The 17921-nt window shown below is 44.4% G+C and overlaps 1 protein-coding gene across 4 annotated transcripts in view; it reads right to left on the bottom strand.

Moving 5' to 3' along the window:
- Positions 1–9809: 9809 nt before the first annotated feature.
- The window catches only part of KIF11 (kinesin family member 11), a 41637-nt gene continuing 33525 nt past the window's right edge, over positions 9810–17921 (bottom strand). For all 4 annotated transcript variants that reach the window (XM_061556659.1, XM_061556660.1, XM_061556661.1 and 1 more), the window contains 5 exons: positions 16221–16500; positions 14201–14423; positions 13116–13258; positions 12271–12375; positions 9810–10903 (listed from right to left, as the gene is read on the bottom strand). In XM_061556659.1, the coding sequence (XP_061412643.1) occupies positions 10742–10903; positions 12271–12375; positions 13116–13258; positions 14201–14423; positions 16221–16500 (913 nt within the window). In that variant the 3' untranslated portion in view covers positions 9810–10741. The remainder of the gene's footprint in view (positions 10904–12270; positions 12376–13115; positions 13259–14200; positions 14424–16220; positions 16501–17921) is intronic.

The following is a 17921-nucleotide window of genomic DNA, read 5'->3' as shown; positions in this document are numbered from 1 at the left end:
GTGAGTGGGTGAGTGTGTTGATGTGACCTGCAGTGTGGTGAGTGGGTGAGTGTGTTGATGTGACCTGCAGTGTGGTGAGTGGGTTAGTGTTTTGTTGTGACCCGCAGTGTGGTGAGTGGGTTAGTGTGTTGTTGTGACCCGCAGTGTGGTGAGTGGGTGAGTGTGTTGATGTGACCTGCAGTGTGGTGAGTGGGTGAGTGTGTTGATGTGACCTGCAGTGTGGTGAGTGGGTGAGTGTGTTGTTGTGACCTGCAGTGTGGTGAGTGGGTGAGTGTGTTGATGTGACCTGCAGTATGGTGAGTGGGTGGGTGTGTTGTTGTGACCTGCAGTGTGGTGAGTGGGTTAGTGTGTTGATGTGACCTGCAGTGTGGTGAGTGGGTGAGTGTGTTGATGTGACCTGCAGTGTGGTGAGTGGGTGAGTGTGTTGTTGTGACCTGCAGTGTGGTGAGTGGGTGAGTGTGTTGATGTGACCTGCAGTGTGGTGAGTGGGTGAGTGTGTTGATGTGACCTGCAGTGTGGTGAGTGGGTGAGTGTGTTGATGTGACCTGCAGTGTGGTGAGTAGGTGGGTGTGTTGTTGTGACCCGCAGTGTGGTGTGTGGGTTAGTGTGTTGATGTGACCTGCAGTGTGGTGAGTGGGTGAGTGTGTTGATGTGACCTGCAGTGTTGCGAGTGGGTGAGTGTGTTGTTGTGACCTGCAGTGTGGTGAGTGGGTGAGTCAGTGTGTTGTGACCTGCAGGGTAGTGAGTGGGTGGGTGAGTGTGTTGTTGTGAGCTGCAGTGTGGTGAGTGGGTGAGTGTGTTGTTGTGACCTGCAGTGTGGTGAGTGGGTGAGTCAGTGTGTTGTGACCTGCAGGGTAGTGAGTGGGTGGGTGAGTGTGTTGTTGTGACCTGAAGTGTGGCGAGTGTGTTGTTGTGAGCTGCAGTGTGGTGAGTGAGTGAGTGTGTTGATGAAACCTGCAGTGTGGTGAGTGGGTTAGTGTGTGGTTGTCACCTGCAGTGTGGTGAGTGGATGAGTGTATTGTTGCGAGCTGCAGTGTGGTGAGTGGGTGAGTGTGTTGTTGTGAGCTGCAGTGTGGTGAGTGAGTGAGTGTGTTAATGAGACCTGCAGTGTGGTGAGTGGGTTAGTGTGTGGTTGTCACCTGCAGTGTGGTGAGTGGGTGAGAGTGTTGTTGTGACCTGCAGTGTGGTGAGTGAGTGAGTGTGTTGATGAGACCTGCAATGTGGTGAGTGGGTTAGTGTGTGGTTGTCACCTGCAGTGTGGTGAGTGGGTGAGTGTGTTGTTGTGAGCTTCAGTGTGGTGAGTGAGTGAGTGTGTTGATGAGACCTGCAATGTGGTGAGTGGGTGAGTGTGTTGATGTGACCTGCAGTGTGGTGAGTGGGTGAGTGGGTGACTGAGTTGTTGTGAGCTGAGTGTGGTGAGTGGGTGAGTGTGTTGTTGTGACCTGCAGTGTGGTGAGTGGGTGAGTGAGTTGTTGTCACCTGCAGTGTGGTGAGTGGATGAGTGTATTGTTGTGACCTGCAGTGTGGTGAGTGGATGAGTGTGTTGTTCTGACCTGCAGTGTGGTGAGTGGGTGAGCGTGTTGCTGTGACCTCCAGTGTGGTGAGTGGGTGAGTGTGTTGTTGTAACCTGCAGTGTGGTGAGTGAGTGTGTTGTTGTGAGCTGCAGTGTGATGAGTGTGTTGATGTGCCCTGTATTGTAGTGGTTGAGCAATGTGGATGAGACAACAGTGTCAGGCAGACCGAGTCCTCAGCAAGGTGAAGTTCACGGGAACAACAACCATGGCACTAGCGATGGGAGTGAGTGACGGAGGGTCAGCTGCAGCGAGGTAGAAGGAACTGGGTGCCCTATGCCACACGAATTCTTGACGATGAATGTCAAGATATACCGTGCACCTTGGGTGCCATCTGAGTTGATTTGCTCTGCGCTAATCGCAATTGCCAAAGGTGAAGCCATCATGCAAACTGAGTACAACAACCACAGAGCTGGAGTGAGTCGGCAGAACGAGACGCAAATCTCCCGTATCGCCTCGATAGACTGCTGGGGGCAGGTGCTCTTCGCGCCTATGATGACCGGCACGGCACACACGGAGGTTGGGTGGCCAGCACCACGCCCAGCCGCCTTTGTTTCCACAGTGCTGATATTTAACACTGTACCAGAGTACTCTTTTAAGGCCGAGTCGATCTACGGCCAGGACTTGTTCAAATCTAACCCGCTCCCAACTCCCCATCACAGATCCCTCGTGCATACGAGTCGACTCTTCGCCTGTTGCAAATACTGCACCTTGCTGGGGGCCCTGTTCACTGCGGTGTCTCACCGGCACCAGTTGCTGTTGTAATGGTTCAGGTCGCACGTACAGTGAGGGAAAAAAGTATTTGATCCCCTGCTGATTTTGTACGTTTGCCCACTGACAAAAAAATGATCAGTCTATAATTTTAATGGTAGGTTTATTTGAACAGTGGGAGACAGAATAACAACAAAATCCAGAAAAACGCATGCCAAAAATGTTATAAATTGATTTGCATTTTAATGAGGGAAATAAGTATTTGACCCCTCTGCAAAACATGACTTAGTACTTGGTGGCAAAACCTTGGTTGGCAATCACAGAGGTCAGACGTTTCTTGTAGTTGGCTACCAGGTTTGCACACATCTCAGGAGGGATTTTGTCCCACTCCTCTTTGCAGATCTTCTTCAAGTCATTAAGGTTTCGAGGCTGACGTTTGTCAACTCGAACCTTCAGCTCCCTCAACAGATTTTCTATGGGATTAACGTCTGGAGACTGGCTAGGCCACTCCAGGACCTTAATGTGCTTCTTCTTGAGCCACTCCTTTGTTGCCTTGGCCGTATGTTTTGGGTCATTGTCATACTGGAATACCCATCCACGACCCATTTTCAATGCCCTGGCTGAGGGAAGGAGGTTCTCACCCAAGATTTGACGGTACATGGTCCCGTCCATCGTCCCTTTGATGCGGTGAAGTTGTCCTGTCCCCTTAGCAGAAAAACACCCTCAAAGCATAATGTTTCCACCTCCATGTTTGACGGTGGGGATGGTGTTCTTGGGGTCATAGGCAGCATTCCTCCTCCAAACACGGCGAGTTGAGTTGATGCCAAAGAGCTCCATTTTGGTCTCATCTGACCACAACACTTTCACACAGTTGTCATCTGAATCATTCAGATGTTCATTAGCAAACTTCATACGGGCATGTATATGTGCTTTCTTGAGCAGGGGGACCTTGCGGGCACTGCAGGATTTCAGTCATTCACGGCGTTGTGTGTTACCAACTGTTTTCTTGGTGACTATGGTCCCAGCTGCCTTGAGATCATTGACAAGATCCTCCCGTGTAGTTCTGGGATGATTCCTCACCGTTCTCATGATCATTGCAACTCCACGAGGTGAGATCTTGCATGGATCCCCAGGCCGAGGGAGATTGACAGTTCTTTTGTGTTTATTCCATTTGCGAATAATCGCACCAACTGTTGTCACCTTCTCACCAAGCTGCTTGGCGATGGTCTTGTAGCCCATTCCAGCCTTGTGTAGGTCTACAATCTTGTCCCTGACATCCTTGGAGAGTTCTTTGGTCTTGGCCATGGTGGAGAGTTTGGAATCTGATTGATTGCTTCTGTGAACAGGTGTCTTTTATACAGGTAACAAGCTGAGATTAGGAGCACTCCCTTTAAGAGTGTGCTCCTAATCTCAGCTCGTTACCTGTATAAAATACACCTGGGAGCCAGAAATCTTTCTGATTGAGAGGGGGTCAAATACTTATTTCCCTCATTAAAATGCAAAACAATTTATAACATTTTTGACATGCGTTTTTCTGGATTTTGTTGTTGTTATTCTGTCTCTCACTGTTCAAATAAACCTACCATTAAAATTATAGACTGATCATTTCTTTGTCAGTGGGCAAACGTACAAAATCAGCAGGGGATCAAATACTTTTTTCCCTCACTGTAATACGTTGTCAGCTCCACGAATTATCTCTTCTCGCAGCCTCTCTATGAGAGAACAGCGGGAAACTAATCACAACTAACCCGTGTAAGTATTGTTGTTCATTGACTATGGGGGTGGAGGCGTTTACTGTCGATGTACATTTGCCCGTTGCTGCTACGCAAACTAATGTGGTAATCCCCTCCTCCCCTCTGCCCGAGGACACTGGTCCGTGCGTGTTGCGTGACAGTCCCGTGTCTGTGTGAGCAATTCGCTTGAGAACGAGATGTTTTATTTCTCAGAGTCGCTGGACTCTTGTTCAGGAGGGTCCTGCTACGTTGGGTTTTTCATTTTGAGATGTTTTCAGACAATTAGCGTGTTATGGAAGTGGGATGAAGCTGGAGCACCCAGAGACAACCCACACGCAACAATCCCCGTGCAGGAAAAAAAAGATGCCGATTCGTCCACTTGCTGCACTGCCTTCTCCTGGCGAACCAGGGAATGGCGCCTCATCGATGCCCACGAGAAGAGAGTTTAACTCCATCTGTATGCAATCCACCAACCCTCACTGCAGTGCTGGATCACAGGTGTGTAGCCAACCACCACTGCCGGCAACAAGAGCTCTGTCCTGAATTTAATTCTAGATTTGAAGATTTCGTGACTGCAAGGATTCATATTCTTAGGTTTTTTCGGTAAAGTCATGTAGGTAAAAAATTAAAATTAATAAAAGTAAAATAAAATAAAAATCACGACGTTTCGGAGGCAACACAAGCTTCCGTCTTCAGGTGGAACCGTCACAGCCACGACAGCTGTATCAAGTAAATGAGAGATTACAAGAGCTACCACTCCGTATATATAATGCTTGAAGAGGGGAAGAGCCAAGTACGGCACACTTTTTATTAATATGGTAAGGTGAGGCTTAAGACTAAGAATAGACTGCATAACAAAAGACTGAGCCTTTCTTATGGAAAGGTACGGTTTGTGACAACGCCTAGCCTACATAACAAAAGTGTGAAAAAAGAAAAAACTACACCTGGTAAAACAAGACTGGCTGTCTATCAATAACCTGTAATAGTTGTCTGTCAAATAAGATGGTCCAATAAGTGATCGTGTCCGCGAGCACAAGTCGGATCTGAAACACGGCAGAACTGATTCTTCGGCCGTTGCCGATCATTGCTACAACTCTGTGGGCTCTCATGAAATTGTCTTTTCCGAGACCAAGGTGCTCTGCAAACCTCCTGGTTACCATCAAAGGTTTGTACACGAAGCCATACAAATATACAAACACAGACATAATTTCAACCGTGATGATGGTTACAAATTGAGTAATCATTGGAAAGATGTGATTAACCATGCAAAATGATTTAACCACTTATTTGGACCATCTTATTTGACAGACAACTATTACAGGTTATTGATAGACAGCCAGTCTTGTTTTACCAGGTTTAGTTTTTTTTCACACTTTTGTTATGTAGGCTAGGCGTAGTCACAAACAGTACTTCTCCATAACAAAGGCTCAGTCTTTTGTTATGCGGTCTATTCTTAGTCTTAAGCCTCACCTTACCATATTAATAAAAAGTGTACCGTACTTGGCCCTTCCCCTCTTCAACCATTATATATACGAAGTGGTAGCTCTTGTAATCTCTCATTTGATACAGCTGTCGTGGCTGTGACGGTTCCACCTGAAGACGGAAGCTTGTGTTGCCTCCGAAACGTCGTGATTTTTATTTTATTTTACTTTTATTAATTGTAATTTTTTACCTACGTGACTTTACCGAAAAAACCTAAGAATATGAATATCTGTCCTGAATGTTACCAGTGGACTGCAACTCGGTTTGACTGCAACGTGGCATCCAAGACTAAGAGTACACTCTGCTGCTTCCTGCACTATAAACAGGACAGTCAGGGGTGTATAGCAATCTGGCACTGCAGCATAGCTGAGTGACAGCGCTAAACTGAGGCAAACACACCGCTAACAGCTCGTGCATTACTCAGAGACAAACACCAACAAGCAAAGCTGTCATAAAGGTGGAATTTATTTTCCCCAAGGTTTTTCAGTCGGGGTCACCCTTGTTGGAGGCCCGTGGGGTTGACATGTGCTCGTGTGACATTTTGCAGACTATTGGGGAAAGTACTGAAAGCGTGCACTGGTAAAATTACCTGTAAATTACTCAATTGGGATGACATCAATAATGTATCAAACTAATGCCCGCTTGTGCAGGCTGGTAAATATACCTTGTACCGCATAGGGACAGCTGCGACTGGGAAGTTCCCTTTGAATGGTTGGGATTTTATATAGGGCAGTTTTTAATGCAGAGGGATTTGCACAAATTACACAATTTGAGTATAATTTGATATTTTTATTTTTTTAATTTCTGTAAATGTTAACATGTAATGACGAGGCACATAGCTTTGCATCAATTTGATTTAAAAAAATGCTTTCATGATACACGCATCAAATCACGAGTTGAAGGACTTTAGGCAACATACAACGCTGTAATTGTTCAACAAACCCTGTAGCTCTATCAAATTGCAAGGACTACATAGTGGCGTGTACGAAAAAGATTCTCGTCACGACCCTCGGTGAATTCTTGCCCAAATGAACATCTAAGCAGTAATAAAAAAACTAAGAATAGGTTTTACCCTTTCTGGCAATAAAAAGGTATTAAGATATTCAAACACAAAATAGATACCTTTTGCATGGAACCAAGTCTGCATTAACCACACGTACTTGTGGTGAACATGCAAACAAAACATGCTCTGATAATACAGAGTGTTTCAAAAAATGTGAACACTTAAGAGAATTTGCAATAATACTACAATAAATGTGCCTCCGGGCTCTGGAGACCATCTGGAGAAGATTCCAGGCCACGTGTTGATAACGATAGCGAAGAAGTGGAGACTGACTTTTTGAAGATATTAACATACTTTTGTTATATTAGTGTATTATCCGTTATTTTTCAATTTAAAACGATAGTGCATTTCCGTTTTAACATTTTTTAAGCACCCTGTATATGTATTAGCTTTGAAATGGATTGACCTACACCAGAAACAGCCTTCTTTATTGACTAGTCTCACCAGTGTCAGACGAGAGAACGCCAAACTGAACAGTACAAAGCCAATGCACATAGAGCATGTATTCGCTGCGTGTTAGCAGCAATATCATGGGGACTTTTTTTTTCAAGTATCTTGAAGTGTAATGACCGAAAAATGACCTCAGGCCAATAAGCAGCCTAAAGGCTATTTGAAAATAAACAAACGTCTCCGATTGGAAGGAAGGCATCCATGGTGATTGGTCGGAAGGCAGACTTAAAGGGATTTGAGGAATAAGGGTTGAATGGGAAAACAAAGGATCTGTTAGAGGGGGAGGATAGGGATTGGCTAAAGGTAAAACACAAGGACAAAAAGGTTGGAGAAAGGGGGCTGAGGAATATATAAAGTGGAGAGCATGAGGAGTGGGGACGTTCGGAGGAAGATACAAGCTAAAGCATAGGGTCCCTTATTGTGGAAGTATGTAAATGTAGTGAGTCCAACTGAGTCGCAGACGTTATCTTGGAAGCAATACTATTTATTACGTCACTCTAACACATCACACAATCTACACTCGGGTTTCGAATGCCCATCAAGCCACGCTGCGGCAGAATTAGACACGGTTCGCTATCCCGGCCCGGACCACAAGCTGGGTCCTGGACCGCGTGGCTCGAGGCTTCTTCTCCCTGACGTGGATTTTCTTCACACCAGCACACGAAGAACCCCGAGCTCCTCACGGGCCCCGTTATATCCCTCTGGGCTGGCTCCGCCCTTCGCCCGGCTCACCTTCCAGATCTCTCGAGCTCTTTCTCGAAGGCTCCTGAGAGCTCTTTTAGACCACGTGACCGCCCAGCGGCCCACGTCCACCATGGCCCCCTCCAATATCTGGTCACGTGTCAGCAGGTCAACCAGCGTATCATGCCCCAACGTAGCCCTGGCTGGCTGATGCTCCCTCTTGCTCCCTCGCCGGGAGCCCACACTGCTCACGGTGCCTCCGTGCTGACCAGCGCTCATCCAAGCCCCGCTCGGGCTGGTGGTACTACGCCCCGTAAGCAGGCTATACATGTCAGCACATTATTAGCCCTGGCTTCATAAGCCCGGCACCACACAGTGACAATCAGCCACTACATAAATAAAAGTGACTCTTCTTCCTACTTTGTCGTCAGTCGTGACAGAAGTATAAAACAAGTATAACCCGTAAAAACAAAGTTTTTCACTATAAATCCTTTATATGCGTGGCGGCTAGAGTCCTCTCGTCCTCTGGCTTGAGATGGCTGCCACCTATGGGTCAGATGATTGTCTGCCAGTATTAAGCAATTGATAATTAAATATTTAATCTGTTTTCCCTAAACAGTGTAACATTTTGGAGATTTTTTTTCACGAACATTAATTGTCTCGCACAACGAGTGTGTGTAAAATGTCAGCTCGATTGGATCACAGGAAGTGGGTTAAAAAACGACCGAAAGATTTGCACGGTCGTAAGCAAGCAAGCACGCAAGCAAGTGAACTTAATATAAAGGATTTAAAAAGACCAATGATAGAACTGCTCACCCTGAGCGGAACATGTGTAGTGTCGGAAAATGCATAGCACACGCCGCCCTATGTACACTTAGCTGTAGTTGCGGGCACGGGTCTGTAGAGGGTGCCACCCTGAGATAGAGCCGGACCGTTGAGTAACAGAGTTCCCCCGACCCCAGGTGAGGGGTTGGGGGGTTATTCCAGAGCCCCTTGGAAGGTTCCAGAAAGGGGGCGGTACCGGGGGCGGTGAGTCCCCGAGGTGGATATAAAAGACGGACCTCAGGACGGCTCGAGGCAGTGCTCTGAAGACTGAAGACCAGCTCGGCTAGGACCCCAGGACCCAACGTCCTTTTAAGGGCCGGGGTCGAGCACGGGCCAGTGGTCGAGTCCCTGGCTGGGTCAGGCCAACATAGCCTCCCCTAGGTCACCCTTAGCAGGAGGACTGAGAGCCCGTGGTCCCAATGATAGAGCAACATAAGTCCGGAGGCCATACCTCCCCAGGTAGCGAGTAAAGGAGCCATCACCCCTTTGTGTTAGGGACCGATAACGTTATTGTAATGTTTATTGTAATAAACGTGTTGCCTCTAAAAGCTACGTCTCCGGTCTCCGTGCAAACCCACGACACATGCTCTGATACGTGCATTGGCGTTGTACTATTCGTCTTTTAGCGTTCTCTGGTCTGACTGGCGAGACTCGGCCATAAAGAACACCGTCTCTGGTGTAGGCCAATCAGTTTCTAAGACAATGCATACATTATATTATCAGAGCATGTTTTGTTTGCATGTTCACAAGTACGTGTGGTTAATGCAGACTTGATTCCTTTCAAAAGGTATCTATTTGGTGTTTGAATATCTTTACACCTGTTTTATTGCCAGAAAGTATAAAATCTATTCTTAGTTTTTATACTTTGTTACTGGCAAAAAAGGTCTCATGACATCTAAACAGTGTTAGTCTCCTGTTTACAGCCAAGCCAGTGGTGGAAATTCCTCATTCCTGTGGTGGGAGCAAGCCTCCCGGTAGGATAGCTGCTGTTGGCTTTCCCACAAAATGATTGTAAAAAAAAAGTACATGAGGAACAATGGAATTGGTTAAGCTCCAATCAGGATTTAACTCGCAGCCTTACAATTGTGGTTCGCTCACTCTAGCTCTGCCACCTGGCCGGTAATATACTGCACTACCGATGTAATATGGGATCGAGACCCTGAATGAGTGAAATCATTGGATTTGCGAATTGGGCATGCTTTATAACTCCGCAATCCACGTTTGAATAGCCCTCTTACACGATCAGTTCCTAATAACATTTCCATTTATATTAAACATTTATAAAAACCACAATTATTAAATTACAAATTTATTATTTTTAAATAGTGTTTGCAAGTGTTTTAACAATGCGAAGCACTTGGTCACATAAAATACATTTAAGTAAATGAAAACTTACATCCGTGCCCCTATTCATGAATGGCGTTTCACACATACATCACCAACTAACCACCTGGCAGACTGCGAGACCATCACGGCTTACTAAGCTACTGACAATTGTATGGGCACAAACAGCATGCAGGCTTCTATGTAACAATTCCTAAGGACATACATATTACGGCAATCATATAGCACCTGATATGAGTATTGTTTTACAAATCCCATTCAACTGTTACAACGGCCAGGCGTACCACGTGATCGCAGGGCTGCCATCACGTGATAATTTATTGATTTCATCTCTTCACTCCATACGAAGGGGAAAGCATTTTTGTTTGCATACTGTGCCATTACGCAGAGTTGTGATGGCCAAGTTATTAACTTTATTTTTTTTGCCAAATATACCACAACAGTTGAGTGACACGAGAGCCATTACATTCTAAGTGGTATCCCAGGGCAAGGATTTGAGAATGAGAGGTGCCAGGCAAAACCACAATTATAAACGAGGCATGTGAATCCCAATGCCGGATTGACAATCAGGATGAAAATAATGAGCAAATGAAATGTTTTATATTAAAAATCAGGCTGATGAATGCATTTTCCTTCAAATGTATTGCAATGCAAAAAACTTACACCCTATTAAGATTAAGGCACATTTTAAAGAATGAAATAATCTCCAGACAAATGTTGGGACACATAGGAAGGTATTAAAGGTATTGTAAAAAAAAAAATTCAAATGCCAACACTGCACTATGTTACGTTCAGTTAATATGTAACAATACAAATTTTTTTTTAACATATACTGACAAACAAATCCTGCGATTGTACTCCAGAGTGAACCTATATGGCCGTTAGTTATGGATTTGCAGAGGGATTTTAGACTTGAACGTGGCCGTCTCCGCGTCGTTGTTGCAGCCGTTGCTCTTGTTCTGGAGGCTCGGCGTGCAGGAGGAGTGTGCCTTGTTCTCCTTGTCCTTCTTGGTCTCTTTGTCCTTCTTGCTTCTGGATGCTCTCTGGGCACGCAACGTTTAAAAGTCAGCGATTTCCTGCTTATCCCTGAGCCAGGTGGACGTTACTATGGCAGGGGAAAGTCTATCCATGTGATAACCAACAACGGAAACTTATTTTAATGACCCCAGAGGGATGATAGGCCGAGTCAACCGCCAACCCAGATTTGAACTCCCAGCCTTCCAATTGTGAGCCGCTGCTGCTGCTGCTGTCGTGGTTCAGGTCTCACGTAAGGGGTCAGCTGCACGAGTTGTCCCAGGTTGTTATTATTGTTGTTGTTCATTCACTATGTGAGTGGAGGGTGTTCACTGAGCCACTTGGTTGGATACGCTTTACAGTTTATATTTTGTTTATAAACTGTAAATAACAGTCATTCATAATTCCATGCTGGTTTAATAGCTTGTACCTCTACTTTTTTTCTTCCATCCGATGGAAGAAATACATCTTAATAGCTTCTCATGTCAATGAATGACAGCTACTCAGCTTACAACAGACTAATATTTTTAATTTGAAATGCAGATATCACCTTTAATATTAAGACAATGATTGTATCAGGAGAGAATTGTATTTTTGTTGTTGTTTACATATTCTTAATTTCATACGTGTTTTTCAATACTACGCAAAAATCTCTAAAATAAACAAGACGGCTGTGCGACACAACTTGGAATATTTCTTCTTCTGCCGCAAGAAGGGCATGGATTCGATTGCCAGATCGGGCCGCTTTCTGTGTGCAGTGTATATGTTCTGCCCTTGTTCCGAATGGATTGCCAGGTTTCATGCTGTGGCTAAACATCCTAATGCTGAAAATGTACCTGCAAATTTGCTCAATTGGGGTTACGCGTAGCAACAATGCCAACTACTGTGACAACTTGGCAGGACCCTCCAGAAAGAGTTGCAATTCGGCAGGCTATCCTGGGTCATCAAGCCTAATAATAAATAGCAAGACAAATTTTAGAGCACTTTGTTAACAAAAATAAAAAAAACTTTTTATTTTACCAGGTAAGGTCCACTGAGCTACACATCGCTCTATTTGAGGAGTGACCTGGCCACAAATAATAGCTCAAAGTGGCGGCTTATCATGTGGAAATTTATAGCAGCCAAATACTCTAAACGCATGTTTCTACATGTGAAGGGAAAGACCGGAGGACCCGGGGAAAAATTTACGTGACCACAGGGAGAACATGCAAACTCCACATATATACAACAGGCATCAGGGTCGGGATCGAACCCACGAGACCTCCTGCATACCAAGTGGGGGAGTTAATATCTCTCCACCGCGACACAGTTGATTGTTAATCCACTGCTGGATAGGCCTCTCTGTTTTGTGCTGTAAACCACACGTCACCACGCTATCACCAGCGCTGTTTCATACCTGAAAGAAGGGAAGACCAGAGGAGTCTTCGGAAGGAACATCTTCATCGATATCGGACTTCTCCGTTGACTCTTCCTCAAAACTATCACTTTCTTCTACATTGTCCTGTAACGGCAACATGGAATATTCAGCACGATACGTATGTTGAAAATTTTCTTATTATTATTGAATGAGTGTGGCTTCCAAAACATAAATGCAAAGGGCATTCCATGATGCAATGTCTTTTGTTGTTAAACATGTGAAACTGTAAAATTCTAAATCATATTCGAGTCAATGTTAAATTTTTTGGAAGTAAACAATCAAGGCACCATGCAGTAAGCACGACCTGTGCGAGATCCCGGAGGTACATTGTGATGTACTCACAACACACGCATCAAACTTGATATAACTAGCCGAGTTAGCCTTGACTGGTTAGGTTTTAATTTAGTTTGAGCAATTTAAGTGATTAGAATGTCACAAACTATACCTTTCCCTAACCACCCACAGTCAGGCTCAAGAGAGGACTAGATCTATGGAATCATTACACCTCAAGTGCGTAGCAGTGCAACTGCTGTCATCTACATACTAATATTGATACGTACGTGTATAAACAGTAATATAATATAACGTTTAACATTCTGAATTACTTTTCATGTTTCAATGCAGAGAGGCAAAGTTAATTCATGTTTACACACAACATAACTCGGGGGGCCGTATTCTCAGTCACGGCTTGGGTCTGTCTCGGCCTCTAACACTCGGGCTCAGCTTGGGATCAAGCCGCTCCGTTTCTTCCAAAGATGCAGGAGCATGGCTTGGACCATGCTTAAGTTGCAATAATAATGATTAGTTTGGTAAAATGTCCGTACAATTCGTATTTCTTGAGCTGGGAGTGGTTCTCCACGATGAAGCGTGTCCACCTGCTGTTGTAACTTCTCAACCAGAGCATCGTGGGGTTCCGTTCGCTGCAGAACCCGTGGGTACCGGTACTCCTTACGCTGGGGAGTTGTGCCTGCATTCAAAATAACTCCGGTCAGCATCACAAAGTGAACTTAAAATACATGTTATTATGATGCACTTGTTTACACAGGAAAAACTCAGTCTGAAGACTTTTTCAGAATCATCCTGCCAAGTTCAGTTGGGAGGGCGATGTTTGCCGTCTGATCCAAATCGAGTATTTGTCAGGTAATTTTTTAGCACTGGGATGTTTGGCCAATACCAGATACATGGTATGTTTTTTTTCTTTTGCCACGGGAGATTGTGGCAACCCGGAAAAACCTACACAGAACAAGGGGAAAACATACAATCTCAACAGAGAAAGACGCCTGAATCAGAAACTTATTGCTGTAAAGCACTGCACTAACCTGCCGCTGTATACCATTACAAAAAGGCACTCGAGCCTGCAACAGTGGTCAAACATAATTGGGCTGGTTTCATTGGCTGTTAGATCATATTTAATAATATATAATCTGTTGCTGCCAATGAACATAAAACTGAACCTGCAAGACAACATTGTATACTCAATATATTCAACATTTTAGTTGCATTCAAGTTTCCAAGGAAGTTGTTTTTACACTACATTCAGGCCAGGTGCCCGATTTAAGGAATAACACATACTGCCATTAACAATTGTTGAATCATTGTGTATATTTCCTTTGAGCAAGTTAAATATTTGTATTTGTTTATACAAGTACAACAAAATTCCAGTGAGTGTTACAATAAAAAAGTTTCAGTTAAACATCTGTCATCAATTTGCAGTGTGCTTCATTACAGCAGTGAACTACCATCACACCTTATTACATAGCTGCACTGTAAAGTGGAAAACCCATGACCCTAGCACAAATCAGACGATTAATAGTGGTAGGTAATTTTCCACGTATCACTCATCCGAATGCCACATAAAATGCAAATGTGGTATGGCCTTTATAAAATACTGAAGGAGCAGTGAAGTGACCTGTAGGAATGTCCTTCTTGAAGTCATCATGGAAGAATTGTTTGATCGTCTGGAGGCATGTGTTCCTATTCTCCTCCAGGACTCTCGAGAGCTGGCTAACAGCCTCCCGATCAATTTCCATCTGCCTCTGCAGATTCACGATTGCGGCCTGCAGTTGCAACTCGTGTTTCTGCAAATGGCAGCTCCACGCTCCTCTAACTGCATCCATTCTAGTTCCTGAATCCTGTGGAAGTAAAGAACAAGCACAACAAAAACCAACATTGTACAAATACACCAATTAAAATACCCACTGCAGTTGGCAATGCACAATCACAACTCCAATCTATTAAAATACAGAGTTCGGAAGAAGCGAATGCATGGGAATGTCAATGACAAAAGTAGACCTACCAAAAATAACATTGATCTAAACAAAAATCTAGTCATCTGGCCAGAAACGTAAGGTATATTTTGATACGCCAAGAATCATAAGTGAATATGTTAGTTTGACGGCACAAAGAGATATATAACAAACACAACTAATAAGTAAACGTCACAATTTATCCCTCCAGAAAATCGACACATGTTTACGATTTGGGGTCTAGATTCAGTTAAGGTACATTTTCTTGTCTCAATTCCACCGGCAGCACTTAACCATCGAGCCCAACACTGCAACTCGATTTGTAAACCATAAACGTGGCCCATCTCATCACATCGCGGAAGCTAAGCAGGTTGTGCCTGGATGGTGCTTGGAGATGACCACTGTGCATGCCAGGTTATCATAGGTGGCTGTGAGGCTGTGCCATGTTATGGTTAGAGGACAATGCAGAAAAACTATTGGACTGCGCTTCTATGCCACAATATCCTTGTGCTCTCCAGCTTTACCAACTCGGTGAAGTATGGTGAAACATCCCATGTGAGGAACACAACTTAGGGAGGCCTTCATCCAGCAGTGGATTTACAAAAGGCTGAACATTATTACTAAAGAAAAGTTGTAAATGTTCTGGCCATAAAACACACATTCACATTTTCAGAGATTTGTATACAGGAGACCCTTGAATATCTTGGGGTTTATATTCTAGGGAAGTGCCGCAAAAGCCAAAACTGTGAAATTCAATACTTAAGCCATACCTAAATAATGGGGTTAGGTATACGGCAACCAAAAATAGACACCACAATTGAAATACTGTATGGCTAATAAACTAAAAACTAAATAATTTAAATTAACACAACCATATACCAAAAAAAATCCTAAACAAATAATAGTACAAATACTGAATACCGTACCTACCAATGATGATCCAAAGCGTGTGCGCGTGTGTTGGTGCTGGCCAACCACCCCCTCGTGTGCCATGCCAGCCTTCATAAGTGCTTGATAACTGCACTTGCCCCAACAGTCTGTTACTAGGCTATACGGAGAATCGTTGTCTTTGATAATTGGTTCTTTACCCTTCTATCTGGCAACAAAACTGACACCTTTTTGCAAGGAGTCATGTTTGCATAGACCGCAATACCTGCAGTCATAATACAAACAAAAGAACATAACTCTGATAATGTGCACTGTCCTTGAAGTTGATTGGTCCACACCCGAGACAGCTTTCCTTCGAGCCTAGTCTCATATGGGTTGGGCCAGATGACGCCAAAAGTTTGTTTGTATTATGACTGCAGGTATTGCGGTCTATGCAAACATGACTCCTTGCAAAAAGGTGTCAGTTTTGTTGCCAGATAGAAGGGTAAAGAACCAATTATCATATTTTTACTGGCAAATGAGGTCCCCATAGAATCGTTGTCTTTGTCCACAAGATTTTTGCATTACAGGTTGAGGTGCGACCGACTGCCTCGCATCCCTCGCCCACCCCAAGGTATCAACCAAGGATACGGTGCGTCCGTCTACAGTCTACAGTATACGCGCGAAAGGCCAAAACCAACCCCCGCGATAGCTACAAAGGTTGCCCGCGATAGGTCGAAACCATGAATGATTAACCCCGTGATATTCAAGGGTCTCCCGTATTGGTGAATAGTTCCCTTTAAAAGCTTGAGGTACCTTTTGTGAGGCTTTCCAGGCGTTCTGGTTTTCCTGGAAGGACATCTCTTGATGCGACATCATTTGTTGCAGCTGACGTTGCTGATGGTCGTAGGAGTTGTGCGACGAGGCCTGGAGCCGGTTCAACTCGGCACACAGGGAAAGTTGCTTTTCTGCAGCCAAGTCAGACTGCGCTGTTCCTGCATTACTCATAGCATGCATCTCCCCATGCACACCACTCAAGCTGTCAATCATGCTTGTCCCACACACCTTTGTCAAGTCAGCTCCATTCTGCAAATCACTGTACACAGCACATGAACACAACATAGATTAAAAAGCTATATCAATCATCATTATCATCAACATTGACTATATTCTGGCTCCCAAATAAAAACACACCTTAATAGCATAAGTGACAATGATGTATATGTAATGTCCCTCACGGATGCAGACCCAGGCCTAACACGTACATTACGCAGCAGCTACAGAACCCTACTGGATATTCCATGGCATGCGTGTCAAGCAACATGGTGTAACAGTCCTGCAATAACATGGCTCAAAACATGTTTTGTACATGTTACTAATTTTGTCATGGGTGAGAAAATGAGATAAATTAACATGAGGATCTGCAATACCAATATTTGTCTCAAGTATACTTTCCACGCCAATGTGAAGGCTTACTCTTTGGGTCTTTCGGTAAAGTCACGTAGATAGAATAAAAATAAAAAAATAAAAATCACGACGTTTAGATCGCCACCCAAGCAATCGTCTTCAGGTGAAAACATACAGCAGGCGGACTGCTGAGGCAGGAAGAAATATTGCGAGAGAGCTACTGCAGCCAAAGGTTATTAAGGTTTGAGATGTACAATCCAAGGTTAAGTGGGCGGGGCTAGAGATGGAATTTGCAAGTAAATGTAAGATCGCAGAGCTCGGTACACCTCGGCCATTGTGTTGCTAGAGATTAGCATATCAATCTGTTAATGTAACCCCACGGCTACGGTGCTGAAGCCATTTTAGTGCTCGAGATTAGAGATTAGCATGTCAATGTGAGACGGCTCCCGCAGCAGCGGCTGTGTTAATGAGACACATTCAGTCAATTAAACAACGAGCGCCACCGCCGCATCGAGGACTCACCCACCTACAAACTGGCCCAATTTCGTCTGAGACCTTGCTGCCATTCACTGGCAAGACCATCTCAGCTGTACTTAATTCAGCTCACTTGGTATCTCTAATTAAAGACATCTCACTATCTCCAGGAGATTTGCTTGTTAGCTTCGATGTAGTTTCTTTGTTTACCGAAGTTCCTGTGCCTGACACCATTGCAATCATTGAAGATTTGGTCAAACAAGGACTGAATGCTGATGTACCGGCCCTGGTGAGACACTGCCTCACCAACACTAACTTCACCTGGAATGGAACATTCTATAAACAAGTTGAAGGTAATTCTAGAGTTGAAGTTTTAGTGACTGCAAGAATCCATACTCTTTGGTTTTATTCGGTAAAGTCACGTAGGTAAAAAATAAAATTAAAATAACAAAAATTACATCACGACGTTTCGGACGCAACACAAGCCTCCGTCATCAGGAGGGGACAACCACAGTGAAGACAGTTGCTGAGATATGTCAAAGAGATAGCTCTAACACGGGTTTATATAGCTGAGGAGGGTGGGGTGAAATGAGGGCAGGGTGAGTATGGGGGCAGGGCATGGGCTGGGGAAGCAAA

The sequence above is a fragment of the Lethenteron reissneri genome, chromosome 22 (assembly GCF_015708825.2).
Source record: "Lethenteron reissneri isolate LAM-NWPU_2019-01 chromosome 22, ASM1570882v1, whole genome shotgun sequence".
In the NCBI taxonomy this organism is placed as follows: domain Eukaryota; kingdom Metazoa; phylum Chordata; class Hyperoartia; order Petromyzontiformes; family Petromyzontidae; genus Lethenteron; species Lethenteron reissneri.
Note: the sequence above shows the minus strand (reverse complement) of the source record. Positions and strands in the feature narration are given on the sequence as shown.